The sequence below is a fragment of the Scleropages formosus genome, chromosome 9, assembly GCF_900964775.1.
Source record: "Scleropages formosus chromosome 9, fSclFor1.1, whole genome shotgun sequence".
NCBI classification, from domain to species: domain Eukaryota; kingdom Metazoa; phylum Chordata; class Actinopteri; order Osteoglossiformes; family Osteoglossidae; genus Scleropages; species Scleropages formosus.
Genome location: NC_041814.1, coordinates 26308619 through 26323778, shown reverse-complemented (window position 1 = coordinate 26323778; position 15160 = coordinate 26308619). Strand labels below are relative to the sequence as shown.

Below are 15160 nucleotides of genomic sequence, written 5' to 3'. Positions count from 1 at the left end.
ACCTGCAACCTTTTGGACATACCAATACATAGGTGGTGGTTAGGACAGTACAGCAATATTCTTTATTAGTGGTCATTTGCTGCCTTACTCAAGGGTACCACAGCTGGAAGTGGGATTCAAACCTGCAACCTTTGCACCTGAAGGTACCAGCTACCCCAAAGTTGATATAAAATTTTAAGGTTTTGATGTAACATACATAGCCGTTGGAGTGACTTGTAATTTATTTTATTTTTATTCACTTATTTGTATACTTCCCTGTGGCTGGGTTTGGTTGCTCTGTGTCAAGTGTTTTTGTATTGTGAGTTCTGCTTCGGTTTCATTATGGCACAAATAACTTGTTCTTCACAAATTAGACAAAGAAAGCACACACTAATCTTGAGGAGAGAGAGGTATTGATATTAAAAAGAGCAGACTTTGCTTATTAAAGCACAGTAATCTCCTTGTGTGGAGTACCCAAGTGAAGTGTCACACTGATCGCATTATTTGGCGGTAGGCAACTTCTGTGAGAAGTGCGTCTAGAAAGACCAGACTACTCATATAAGAAAGAAATTATTAACCTTCGGGCAGCTTCATCTGAGTGACACCTACGAAAACAGCCAAAAATAACTGCAAAGAAAGAGCGGTTTTTCACGCCCAAGCAAAATGAAGAATGAGGGATTATTATTCGATAGGCAAATTCCTGTGAGGAGCACCTACAAAAAGGGCAGCCGACTCATAAAAGGTAACGATCAGTGACGTGTAGGCAACTTCTTGAGAGGAACGTCTGAATAAAGGCCAAGCTAATTGCAGAGAGAGATTATCGATATGTCTGGGGGTTCCGTGCAGAGGCCAGCAGGAAAGAACAGCCATAAAGAAAGGACAAATTATCAATGCGCATTCACCTTCCAGTACAGAGCACCTATGAAAACAGCAGACAAAATGCAGAAATTAACATAGAAGTAACATCCTTCTAGGAAGCCTAGAGGGGGACATGCACATTTTTTACTCTTAGAAGTGTATGTCACATTAGCGAAAAGCACTGGCGAAACCAATAACTGTCAAAAATGAAGGCCAGGATGATCAGGAAAATGTAGATTTTGCTGATGTACAGGAAATTTCCCGTGAGAGAAAAGCCTACGAAACAGCCAGAAGGAATGCAGAGAAATGCAAAGAGGCTGTGCGGTTGCAAGGCCGACAGAAACGAGCTGACCGCAAAAACATGGATTATTGACGTGTCGGCAATTTCTTGCGAGGAGCACGGGGTGACTAAGAGAACATTATACACATACGAACAAAAAGACATTCTACATCACAGAGAGACCCCTCACCTCTTTTCACCCCACAAAATAAAAACCAACGTTAAATTGTCAGTATTACATTGTTTCCATCACTTCACATAAATGTTCAACATCTATCTTTCCTTTAATTTCTCGCAAACAAGTTGGTGCGGAAGGTGTGTGTATTTGTAACCTACTGTAGTGTCTTAATTGTATTAAAATTGTGATTAAAACAAAGCATACAACTGTTTCATAAACCCGACAAAGGTTTGCTCAGATTCAGAAGAGTCGTGTTGGAATGACAGTTTCATGCTGATCCACGTAGGATCCTTTGGGAAAAAAAAAAAAAAAAAATCTGTACCAAACATAAAATCATCAAAAGTGGACAATGGCTTCAGCTAAAGAGCTCATTTCAAAGTAACATCAATTTCTAACTAAATGAAGTTATCATCATCAGTGTATGCGTGCCACACAGAATGCATCTCAAAACAGTCAACAACAGATTTCCACACAGCTGCCTTACTGTTTATTGTAAATCAAAATTAGTAGAATTTCCAAATCTGACTGCCTTAGATACTGAAATGCATTTATTAAACAGCAGAAATGGCTTTTAATAACGTTATTTCCACAGCAGCTGCACCACAACACTAGCCTCCTTAGTACTGACATCCTGACTCCTTGTTGCTCTTTCAGTTAATACAGTAGTTTTAGAGAATAATTAAACAGCAGGTCCAATGTTGCCCCCTCCCTTCGGCAGAGACTCTACAGGCGTCTTCATGACAGGCAGAATGTAGCACAAACTATTTCAGCAAGGATATAATCTTTGATTACTGAAGGGATTCCGAGAGCTTGTGAAGGATCCAGGTTAAGTCAAAGTTGGTGCTGGTGTGTGATTCAAAGGCCACTGCTGTCAAGTCAATTGATCGGAGGTAGCTGTTTCTCAATGAACTGCTTGATGTCCATCATTTCCTGCAAAACAGTATTAGAGTTAAAGAAATGAAATTAGGGACAGGTGGTCAGTAAGGCAGCAGCTCTAACCACTGTGCTACTAGCTATCCCATGTGTCATAGGCGCCACCCCACTGCAGTAGCCTACACACCTGTGGGCAGGAACTGTGTGGCATTCTGGGATAGGTCTTGAATTGCACGTTGGCTGGGTCAACAAAGCTCTTCAGCTTCTCCACCGTGAGGCAGCCGAACACAAGCGGAACGAGCGGGTCGGCCTCTCCGTGGCACTGCAGGATGTGGACGTCCTTGTTGCTGCTGCTGGCTGCAGCCTGTGCAAGGAAATGTGCGATAATGTCCTCATTGCCACAGTGCCAGAATAGCAATTTAAGTTTTAAAAATCTGGCAATGATCTGAGGTTTTATGTCTAATACATTTGTCATCCATCCAATTTCAATAACTGCTCGTCTTCATCACGGTTGCAGTGATCCGGAGCCTATCCCAGAAGCACCGGGTGCAAGGTTGATGCAGGTACACCCTGGATGGGATGCCAGTCCATCTCAGGGCAGCTGCGCGCACATGCACACGGTAATTTAGAGTCACCAATTCACATGCACTGCATGTCTAGACTGTGGCAGGAAACCAGAGCACCCAGACAAAACCTGCAGAAAGGGGAGAAAACAAGAAGTCCACACTGACAGAGGGGATGGAACCTACATTCTGTTGAACCACTCAGTGTGAGGCAGCAGCACCACTCAAAGTAAATTCCTCATGCAGTAGAGAAAATAACATGATTACTGACATTCCTTTAGAGTGGGTTAAAACACTTCATGTGTTTCTAAAATTAACAACCTGAACAGCTATAAAATACTGAAGTAGAAGAGCTGGTCTACTGGTAAGCATCTTCCACGTTTCACACAGGCTGGTTACCAGTTACAGAACTTCTGAAATAAAAACTTGTGATCTGAATGTCAGCAGAGCGCTGATAATGACTGACCACAGGACACAGGTATGGGAGACCCCAGAGAGATGAGCTCCAGGTCAACGGCCGAGTTCTGGCACCTGAGGGAAGGAGCTGCGCAGCGGCAGCCAGCAGCTGAGGGCCATTACGCCGGCCAGCTTCTGGTGCATCGTGAGGGCCGTGTAGAGGGACAGCGCACCTCCCTAAGTGGGCACACAGGCAGCAAGACACACACGTACACAGCTGTTACTGTCATTTATACACCACGACAATTCCAATTACCCTTCATAGGCGCTTAAGCCCACACAGGAGGTCTCAGCACACAGTGGGGCAGTTCAGGTTGGGTGTTGGACTTGAGGTACAAACATGTACATTTACTCATTCATTCAGCAGATACTTTACCTAAGGTGATTCACAGCACTAGACACCACACACTGTACATTTAGCTGATACTTCTTCAAAACAAACTTACAATGTAAAGCTACCTACAATCATTTACTCATTCATACAGCTGGGTTTTATTTTTTTTTTTTAACGGGACTAATTTAGGGTTAGTACCTTTTTCAAACTGAAGAAAGCTGGGTTTCAAACCTGTGACCTTTTGGTTCAAAGGGAACAGGTGTATCCACTACACAACCAACTGCCCCACTACAATCAATCACCTATTAATATAGCATAATAAAATGCATCACACAATGCAATTTAGAGTCACCAGTTCACCTGAAACATCTTTGGACTATGTGAGGAAACCAGAGCACCCAGAGGAAAACCACACAACATGGGAAGAACATGCACAATCCACACAGACTGAACAGAGATGAAACCTACGCCCAGGCGCTATGAGGTATCATGGGACATGAAACTGCAACTTCCAGGTGATGAGTGCCTTGATCAATGCAATTTTTCTTGAGCATCACTGTGGTGCTGTTGTGTAAGGACAGGGTGTTGACTAATAAAGCTCATGGATTCCAAAAAACCACCTTGTTCCATGCAAAAGAAAATAAACTATATGGTAAGGAATAAAAACAAACTGATACATATGACTAGAAGTTCAAACACAAGCCAGTGTATTTCTTATGCAAGAAAGGAATACAATATCAAAGTCAACAGAATTCAGGATGAACTTGATATTTTGGATTTATTTTTAATAAAAAACACACAAGTGAAATGCAAAGTTTTTCTTTCACCTAATAGTTTGATGTTACCAAACAGAGCTGGGCAAAGAACTTGTCCAGTGGGGGGGAAAGGGGGGGGGGGTTTGAACATTCAATTATTCCATTAAAATGTCAGGGTATGTTAAGTAAATCATATACACAAGCCTGGATGACTGTGTCCATTCAAGACAGTTTAACTTATTAAAATATTAATTTTATTGTGTCAGCTGTACTAAAGATCATGCCTTACTAAACAAAGCTTTTGGCTGCTACTGCCATTGGCATGTTAGGCAAGAAGATACACTGATGTATTATTTTTTAATGCCTCCGAGTTAAATATTTAACCACAGTATGGAATTTAATATTCCCATCATCACTGTACATTGCCTAAAGCTTTTCTTTGTGAGTGGTGGGTGGATATGCATCATCTCTCCCTCATACATGCATCCCCTACTCTGGGGGAAGTCAAAGTAATGCTTGAAAGACAAGAGTAAATAAATTTACCATACCTGTGAAAATCCACCCAGGACTATTCTGTGTGAAGGTATTCCATTTTTTACCTCTTGATCTATCAGGGCTTTTACTGTGGAGAGAGGAGAAAAAAAAAAAAAAAAAAAAAAAAAAAAAAAAAAAAAAAAAAAGTATGAATTACAGTGAATGACTAATAAATGCCAACACACATAAATCACTATTACATTTGATTTCTTGAACCACACCTTCTATACATCAGATGCCAGTGAACAAACAAGCACCAAACTGGAGCAGTCGTGGAAACCCACATGAATACAGGTAGAACATGAAACGTCCGCAGAGACCCAACTGGAGTCAAACCTCCACCGAAACCCACAGTGCAGGAGCCGTGAGGCACCAGCACTACCTGCTGATCCACAGCGCTGCCCCATTAGTGGAGCGAGTTAAAGAATGTATTATACTCCTTATTACACCCTTGAAAACTGAATGAACTGCCCAGGAGCTGTACTGAATTTCAATCCCGCACTATTTATACATTAGTATAGTAAATCGAGTCAGCCATTCACTTTGTCCACTCTAGAGGACATATTTTAAGTGCATCTCCCCAACTGTACATGCTGTACTCCTGAGCCCTAATGCCCCTTATAGAGGTACATTCTGTGCTTTTAAAATGATGCCATGGATTCAGGAGCTGAGCTTACACAACTTCCCAGAAACACAGTATATCTGAACACTTGTTCTTTTGCTGCATCTCAGGAGGATATACAGAGATCTAATATGTTAGAACCAGTAAGAGACGTAACCAAAATCTATATCACTTTTTTTACAGTGCATTTATGGTTTAGAATATGAACTCACTGTTTTCTGCAGCTCGTTTAATGCCAGATTCATCCTCTTCTGCCTCTGGACTAAGGCTGATTATATCAAACCTATATGAACAGAGAGGATTTGTAAACGGAGAAGAAAGGGAGCTAGAGAACACTTTCAACATACAAAGTGCACAAATCAACATGTCTCGATGTGTCCCAAGTGCCGATCTCGTTTCTGCTGCGTGGGTGTTCCGCCTCTCTAAAAGCCCAAGGCTGAAGGCATGCTCAATATCCGTTACCCATCTCCTCGGCTCTGATCAATACGCGTGTACTCGATAAGCCCAAAGCGGCTCGCATTTCCGGGCGCTCGTCAATGACAATGTCTTTTCAAACGGCTTCATTGCAAGTTTGCCTTATTACGCCCTGAAACATGACGGAAATAAAGAACTGAAATACAATCATGGACACTCGTACAGCAGATGGAGTCCCACTTAATTTACCGTGCCCTAGCACAGCAGGAGGAATAATGACAGAGGAAAACGTGTGCAATATAGAGGAGCGAACAGAAGTCTTGTCTTACCAAGAAGGCATCGCCATGTTCATATTCAAGGTAACTGGCATAATTGGCCTAAAACAGTGGTGAGAAACAAAAAGCTACATTGAAACTGACACACACACAAGAGTGAAGAAGATTTACTACATTTTCAAAGATGTCAACTTTGAAGCCTTAGGGACCAAAACAATAAATTAAACTTGACATGTAGATGACCAGTTCAGGGATTGTAATAAAACTCACATTATGTTCACAGAATGGATTTTCTCAATGACAACTCTAAACTGGAAATTATGTGCATCAGACTAGCAGAATAAAGCTGTAAAATGCTGAGAATTTGGCCAGTTTCAAGAAATGTATGTACAGGTGGTCCCCGATTTATGATGGTGAGCTGGCGTTAGACATTCAGTAGGAATTGTACTTCGAATTTTGATTCTTCCCCCCCCAGGCAAACGATATGTTGTGCGATACTCTTGCAGATCACCACCACTGCCCACCATCACCCAGTTTACTACACGGTCGCTATACAGATACCCCCCCCGTATCTGCGTTGTGTTTCTAGCACCCATAATGTCACTGAAACGTCCATCTGTGTATCCTGCTACTGGTGAGACGAAGAGGGCAATTGCTCTTGATGAAAAACTCAAGCCAAGTGCCCACCATGAAGGCAGCAAACCATCCATGAACCTAGCATATGTGCAATGGCATGATGTTGGGTAGGTTAGGTGTATTAAATGCATTTTCAACTAATGATATTTTTTTTGACTTACGATGGGTTTTGTAGAACATAACCACATTGTAAATCGGGGACCACAAACTGGAAAATGGAAGCAGAGGACAGCAAAACATCTTACGCGTGAGGACAGATGTACTTCACATGAGGGGTCCTGATTCCCGCAAATGCCTCTGCCCAGCCATGCCTAATTTAGGAGATGAATTGGCAAAAAGTGAAAACAAGTCATCACACCTTTCACTGTGCAAAAAGAGTATTTCACAAACTTCAAATAAAGGATACGAGTGAACGACCCAGTGCCGCCAGAGGACAAAGCACATTTTACCTACCCAGTGTCTCCAAGCCCGTGAAGAAAAATTACCTACATAGAAAACAAAAGAAAAAACCTGTTTTTTAATTAGCCACATTACACCTTCACAGCTCAAGGATAAACAAACATGGATAATAAGAGCAGGCCATAAAGTGTCAAAGACAATACCTAGCGTCAAAAGGAATTAGAGAACATAACTTGGGCTGGTCCTGCAACTATGGAACATAGTGGAAAAACCCTGATCGTAATTCCACTAACGAATAATTTGAGAGAAACACAATCCAATTAAACAACAAAATAAATGTACTCTAAAATGCATCTTTTAGAAGACCAGGAAGAAACTGGATTTCTGCATTGTGACTGAAGTGTCTCATGAAGGGACTAGAGAAGCTGCCTGGAATTGGAGCAGCATTGAGCAAATCACAGCTGCATCTCTTCAACCCTGTCTCACTTTGGTCAAGGATGTTTGCACTCAGTGATGCGCTCCAAGAAGATGATCAGCCACCCTCACCACTGACATGCCAAGATCGCCAACTTGATCGTCAATGGTGGGGTCTAAACTCCAAGGTATATTCAGTGATGGTTATACTGATGAAGGTGACAAACTCTCCATCACTGACATGTGTCAAGAAGATAAAGACCTCCCCATCAAAAAGGTGATCATCTCACATGTCAAGAAAATCAGTTCCATCATCAGCACATACCAATAAGGTAATCAATACCCCCTACCAATGGCAAATGTCAAGACAGTGATCAACTCGCCTACAAATGAGACATGACAATAACTGACTCCCCTTAATGACATGTCAAGATGATTAAGTTGATCACTTGACTACAATGGTGGAGGGGAAAAAAAAAAAAAAGAAAAAAAAAAAAACCTAGGTATATTTTAGTGGTGGGGAGTTCATCTTCACTGCCATCATCATCATCATCATCACTGGCACATGACAAGATGATCACCTTTTCAATGGGGAGTTTATCAACTCACTATCAACAAGGGCACGCGTCAAGATAATCAACTCTCCCATCATGATGATTGATGGTTATTGATCAATGCCAATAAGGTGATCAATACCCCCTATCAATAACATGTCAAGATGACGATCATCCCCCCCCAATCACTGACACGTGGGGGAGGGGGGTTTAGTTATTCAACCCCAACCCCAGCGCGGCCCCACTCACCGCCGCCGTGGCTTTCCGCGCAGCTGGTACGATGGCAGGGAGCGGCGCTGACATGTTGTTACCGCACATGCAGCGCACACAGGCAGCTCACGTCCAACGAGAGAAACGGCAGCGGAGCAAAACAGCCAGCGTGTTCCTCCTTTCTTTCACCCCAACAGACGTCTCCGTCTTTTAAAACGAAAGTCAGATCAATCCGCAGACTTTCCCCACATGCAGGCACGAGGCGCGCGCGAGACCAGCGCTGAGCACTTGACCGTCCGCAACCCCCTCCACCAGCAGCAGCGCGGAGACACCGCGGACCGCTGCGAAAGCGACTGCGAAGGAGCGCTCCGCGCGCTGACCTGAGCTCAGGAAGTCCCCTCTCCCTCGCTAATATTTCATTGGTCGCTACGTTTCCCCTCCCTGAGAACGGCAGCCGGTGATTGGTGGAATCATTTGCCAATTATGAATCTGTTCCCACAGGAATTCTCCCAGCTTGTATTACTACTGTACTTGAAATTAGTACATACGCGCCTTCCGAATACCGTCATTTTTTTATATGTATGGGGATTTCTGATGAATGAGAGTGCAGTTAAATTTAATTTAGCGCTCAAGTCTATGGTCATTGGTGGAAATCTGACCCTCCCCCCCGCAGTAGCGCTGTGGGGGTCCTTAAACCACGCTGAAGTGAATACGCTTCGCTAGTTAATCGCTGCTGTGCTGGACAGAGGTCAACGTGGAGGAGAAAGTTCAGGAAACCAGAAGCACACTAATCACTCGCCCTGTCGGTACTTTATTTATTATCTCCAAACACACTTTGTAACTTCGTTAACTAAACGTCGAAAAATACATCCAGGATTCCCAAGATAATTATCACAGTAAGCTACACTAAGGAACTCAGAGGTTTTTAATGCCTAACCTTGCGTTGATTGAGTATCAGATATATTAGGATAGCTATCCTGATAGCGAGATTCGCTTTCAGATTATTAGTTAAGATTTTACCACAACGCAGAAAATCTACTTGTACCAGGCAAATAAGATTACGTATTTGGCTTTTTTCTTGATTTTATGTAAGATACAGTCTAACTCCACCACAAGAATAGTTAACATTGAAAAGAAAACACAATGGTTTAAAGTATTTTGCCAACAGCACACTCTCCAATTAGAGCGACCTTTTCTCTCATTAACGTACACTCCGCCCCCTTTGATGGCGCGCTGCAATACTTCCGGTTTCCTTCTGCCGTAAAGCAGAGTTCCGCCGTATAGCACGTGGCTGTCGTGCAATTTGTGACAGTTGTCCTTGAATGGTGGCGTTACAAATGACAAACACTCAGTAAACACCGCAATGTCTGCCTCAAAGACTACGGCAGGAAAGGCGATAGATATTTTAAGAAACCTTCCTCGGGTGAACTTGGCGAACCTGAGGCCGAACCCCGGCGCTAGGAAACGTGTAAGTTTTATCATTTTTGAGAAATAACCTCACCTTACTGTCACTAGCTCAGTAGCTAATGAGCTAAGCTATCGGACTGGGTGACAACATGCAAGAAAAATAATAATTTTGAACACTATTAAAACTACTAGGTTCACTAGTTTTTAGTGTGATGTTTCTTTGCTATAGCTTGGAATATTTACTATGTATGTTGCATGATTCATTGGCCAGGGAGACAGGCAGTTAGTTAATACACTGTGACTGTCAGTGTTTGTGTGAACTAACTCAGCACACACTGTGGCTGTGATGATATTCATATTGTAAATACTTACAAACTTCAACTGAACTACAACTACTAGATTGTGACGTTGTGATTGTTGCAGAATTCAAATTAGGTTTTGTTTGGGTCTAAGTTGACTGTGTGTTCAAGTTGACTTTCCTGATCATGTGAACAGTAGAGTAGCTGTTTTATTTTTCTCATTTCATCCCAGAACTGAAAAATTCACCCTGCCTGGGTTTTGTTAACTGGTTTTGTGATTAACATCTTATAAATCTGCTTCCCATTGAATCATTTTCCTCAAGCTTTTATGCAAATCTGGCACCAATGTGGCAGGTCTCAGGTGAACACATGTGTGGTTTATGTTTGAAGGAGAAGCGACGGGGAAGAGGTTTGCACGGAGGATGCAAAAGTGGCCGCGGCCACAAAGGAGAGAGACAGCGGGGAAACCGGCCACGCCTGGGCTTCGAGGGGGGCCAGACCCCCTTTTACATTGTCATTCCAAAATATGGATATAATGAAGGTCACAGGTACGTGGTTTCTGTGATCTTATGGTACGATGGAATAGATCAACGTGGATATAGTCAGTTCTGCTACAATGAGTGTCTGAATGATCTGGTTTTGATATAAAGTGATGAAAAAATAGTGGGACACAAGTTGCATAATGCAAGCACTCTGAATGAATTAGAAACGGTGTGATCCTATTGCGGAGATTCAAATTCCTACCACATCTTTTTTCTCCATTTCAGCCTTCTGTACTACAGTTAAATGTGATTATAGTAATCAGTTTAAAAAAAAAAAAAACTACTGTTCTGAGGTTTAAAGGGCTGATTGAGATCTGGAAGAAAGACTCTGGAGCTGGAATACATTACAGTTTCATTTGTTCATTTAGCTGACTCTTCTCCAAAGCTACTTACAATTATTTATGTATTTATACAGCTGGGTAATTTTTATTATTATTATTATTATTATTATTATTATTATTAAAACTGGAGCAAGTTTAAGGTAAGCACCTTGCTCAAGGGTACTGTAGCTGGAGGTGAGACTCAAACCTGTGACCTTTTTGGTCCAAAGGCATCAGCTGTAACCACTACGCTACCAGCTGTCCCACAATTTTGATATTATAAAAAGCTGCAGGTTCAAATCTTTTTCTGTTTTGTAGTATCCTGGTCAAGATAAGGTACTTATCCTAAGGTGTTCCAGTAAAATCACCTTGCTGTAAAAATACGTAAATAATTTTAGGTATCTTAACATCGTAAGTCACATTGGGAATGGTGTCAGCTAAATGATTAAATGAACACAACTCTTATAGCAGAAATATTTTATCACCTATACTGCTATTTTGTCTGTATGTGTTGTGAATAACCGACATTTCTGTTTTTTTCATCCAGTCGGAGGCCTCAGTACCAACCCTTGAGTCTCAAAAGGCTGCAGTATTTAATAGACCTGGGCAGGTTGGACACGTCTCAGCCTATTGACCTTACGCAGTTAGTGAATGGTCGGGGGGTGACTGTGCAGCCCCTAAAGCGAGATTATGGGGTTCAATTGGTGGACGAGGTGAGCCAGACTGCACTGATTCAGTGTTGCTTTTTAAAATGTGTAGTTTCTTAAATAACTGTAAATAGAAATTGCCTGAACGCACAGATACTTCTGGACACTCAATTTTTTCTTTTATGACATCCCCATGATGTCTGTCTTCTCCAATGTATAGGTAAACTGGCTGTCTGGGTTGAAAAAGACTAAGTTGTGAATTTTTAAAATGCACTCTCAGCTTGATGAACAAAAGGAGTTGCCGATTTCCAGTTCTAGTTGTGTTCATTACGATGAAGAGCCAGCGCATTATGTGTTTAGGAAAGGGCTCTTAACCTGGGGTTCAACGGTCTCTTGGAGGTCTGTGACTGGGTTACAGGGGGTCTGGGAAGTACAGACTTCTTTTGAAAATGGCAGACTAAATCGGTTAAAAATGAATGAAGCTTCGTTATTCTGATACTGTCTGTTATATGTGAAGGCAGCTGAGTTTCAGTGCAGTAAATTGAATTGCAACCTTTTCTTAAAATTGATGTATGGACTTTTTTTCTAGGAGGGATCTTAAGCTTTCATCAGACACTTAAAGGGGTCTTTGGTCTAGAAAAGGGCAGCCGGTAGCGTAGTGGTTAGAGGTGCTGGAGAAATGCGTCAGCTAATTTATGTAGGATAAATGTAAAAGGTTCAGAACCTCTGCTAGAAGAACACAGGTGTCCTGTAGGTGGCAGTATTTCACCAGACTTGAGTCATGTCTTTCAGCTGGAGTCAGTCAACTTTTTTTTTTTTTAAAAGTTCACTATAAGTCCCTTTTATTATTTCACCAGCTTGTCTGAGAGGAAGCGCATGATAAACATTCTTTGTCTGTTCCAGGGTTCCGACATATTTGCAGCAAAAATCAACATCGAGGTTCAAATGGCTACCGAGGGCGCCATCGCTGCCATAGAGAGAAATGGTGGAGTCATTACAACAAGTTTTTATGATCCTCGAAGTCTTGGTGAGTGTCTTGATATTGAACACAGTTTGCATTGTAAGTTGTACAGTTATTTGAGATTTCCATAGTAATGTCCTTGTTTGTTATTCTGTGACTGTAGCCATCCTGTGTAAGCCTGTCCCGTTCTTCATGATGGGCCAGCCCATCCCGAAGCGCATGCTTCCCGGAGAAGACATGGTCAAATACTACACAGATGCCAGGAATCGTGGCTACCTGGCAGACCTAGAGGAAGTTCAACGAGCTCGGTTGGAATTGGCACAGAAGTACGGTTATATTCTGCCGGACATTTCCCAAGACGAGCTGTTTCAGATGCTCGCGATGAGGAAGGACCGGCGACAGATATTTTTCGGCCTCTCACCGGGCTGGGTGGTCAACATGGTGGAAAAGAAGATTCTGAAACCAACAGATGAGAAGCTGCTCCAGTATTATGCTTCTTAAAAAGCTAGCTAGACATATTGTATAAAAATGTTGTATAGCATTGTAAACAATAAAATGTTTGAAACCTCAACATAGTTAAGTATTTATGCTTTTCTCCAAAGCAGCTTAAAATGGTTAACACTTTTGTATAGCTGCATACTTTTTACTGTCAATTCAGGTAAAGGATGTGCATTGAGAGAAGGGATTTTAACCTGGGTATTTTGATTGTAAAGCCAAAGTTCTGACCACTACTCCACCTGTTGCCCCTCTGTGCTTTGTATCAATCTTTTTAAACATCATATCTTAATGTCTCTGTGGGACAGAGTATGCAAAGTGTTTTTGAATGATGACTTGTTTTTTTTTGTTTATATAAAACTAGATGTGAAGCTTTATGAAATAATGTTCTGTGCCCCCGGATATGAATGTCAAGGAAGCAGGGTCTCATTAATATAACCGTTGGAGGTCTGCTGTTACTCATTTCCACTTGGGCCGTGGGCCACGGATGAAAGTGCCGTATTGAACGACCAGGAGAATCGGGCCACCGAATGGAAGGAACGTGCAGTGGCACAGGTGAAAGGGAAGCGGCAACAGCAGAAAGCCAAATGAAAACAGGAAACAGGTGCGAGCCCATGTGTTGCCACGAGTTAAGCGGTGAGCCATGGATCTAATGCAGGGGAGTATGACATTACTCACGAGCAGCTGTATCCTGCCGAAGGCTTCGAACTGTCACGCGGCCCTCTGCGGGAATCTGTGGAAGCAGGACTCTCCATCAAATACCTGGTCTGCTCCTTGGAGTAACATTTAAAAAATAGAGAAATGCTGCAAAACATCCAGCTATGCAAGCGCCCCCCCCCCCCCCCCGCCTTACATGTAGTTTCAGAAAAGATGTGCACATCGCCTCGCATTCCACAAATTCCTGTAAGACCACCGCTGAGATAAGAGGCGCACTTACCAACGTGCTCCAGCGATTACATCACAAACCCGCGTTCCGTCCGTCGTGGCGAGGGGCAATCTGAGAACAAACGAACACCCTATTAGGCCATCTTCAGCCGTTTTACGTCACGCTTGTACAATGTGCCATGAAAACATTCTTAGAATTTTTATCTAACAAAACAAATTCTTCAATAGTAATCAATATAATACAATTATTATTTTTCTTCTACTCTAAAAATATTATGTTAATAACATAAAAATGGACTTACTACCCTAGTGCTCCTGACAAGCAAAAGACATAAAGCTGCTAAAGACATTCAGAAATCAAAATGCCAAATGTGTACATGGTGGATTTGTTTTTTTTTTTTTTTTTTTAAATGCACATTTTATTTCAGAATAGCAGAATTTCAAATGTTGATACATGTGATATATATGTATGATAGAATGCTCTTTTCTCCATTTCTACATTATTTGCTATTATACCAGCAAAGGTAACAGTAGTACATATATGATAGTAATATGTAACCACTTTAACATAAACACATACATACAGTATAACATTCACTTTTCAAATATGATTGACACAAATCATCCCATAGCATTTTTACTCTTGTTATAGCTTTTTATTCCTTTTCTGATTTTAGACACAGTCTATTTGCGAATTTGGTTACACCTCAAGAGCTCTGCAGGGTATGAAAACAAAATACTATTTAAGGTAATAGCATGTACTCACAAACTTAATTTTGCTCTCATTGTGCGCTGTTATATTTATTATTTTTTCCAAGTACACTTAAACTGGTGCTCGGACTAAAAATAGTGGCGTTTAAAGACGATATTGTCTGAAAAGATGTGGCCATAGAATTTCAGCTGGTATAAAAGGCCTTTATCAAAGGAAGCATATGTTTGTGTGTGTGTCGTGCTACAATCATTGTGTAAACTCGGTTTTACACGTCGTTCCCACTGCCACACTCTTCCTGAATAAGCACTGATTTTTTTTTTTTTCTGTTCTTTTTATTTTTTTTTAACGCAACCCCTTGCACAAGCTGGGGAGCACAATGCCAAAGCAAGGAAAACAAATTTTCAGTTTGTTTGTTCAAACGTTAAAGCAGCCGCGCCGCGATGGTGGCAAATGCACGTCAAAACGTTTTATTTCTAAACATCCTACATAAAACATATACAGTATAATGAATATTAATATTCAGTTTTCTTTCCAGCTGGATGTACTTTATTACCATGC

General features: G+C 41.7%; 2 protein-coding genes across 2 annotated transcripts; one reads left to right on the top strand and one right to left on the bottom strand.

Moving 5' to 3' along the window:
- Nucleotides 1-1697: 1697 nt before the first annotated feature.
- Nucleotides 1698-8731, bottom strand: lypla1 (lysophospholipase 1). The gene is made up of 9 exons (XM_018748013.2): nucleotides 8374-8731; nucleotides 7211-7242; nucleotides 7003-7068; nucleotides 6176-6223; nucleotides 5645-5715; nucleotides 4825-4898; nucleotides 3263-3364; nucleotides 2356-2532; nucleotides 1698-2225 (listed from the first exon to the last, which is right to left on the bottom strand). Exons 1-9 carry the CDS (start codon nucleotides 8440-8442, stop codon nucleotides 2172-2174), a joined length of 693 nt encoding a protein of 230 aa, XP_018603529.1. The 5' UTR covers nucleotides 8443-8731; the 3' UTR covers nucleotides 1698-2171.
- Nucleotides 8732-9612: 881 nt separating this feature from the next.
- Nucleotides 9613-13276, top strand: mrpl15 (mitochondrial ribosomal protein L15). The gene is made up of 5 exons (XM_018748018.2): nucleotides 9613-9802; nucleotides 10431-10588; nucleotides 11450-11615; nucleotides 12453-12576; nucleotides 12674-13276. The coding sequence occupies exons 1-5, from the start codon at nucleotides 9698-9700 to the stop codon at nucleotides 13009-13011; spliced, it is 891 nt and encodes a 296-aa protein (XP_018603534.1). The 5' UTR covers nucleotides 9613-9697; the 3' UTR covers nucleotides 13012-13276.
- The last annotated feature ends 1884 nt before the right edge of the window (nucleotides 13277-15160 follow it).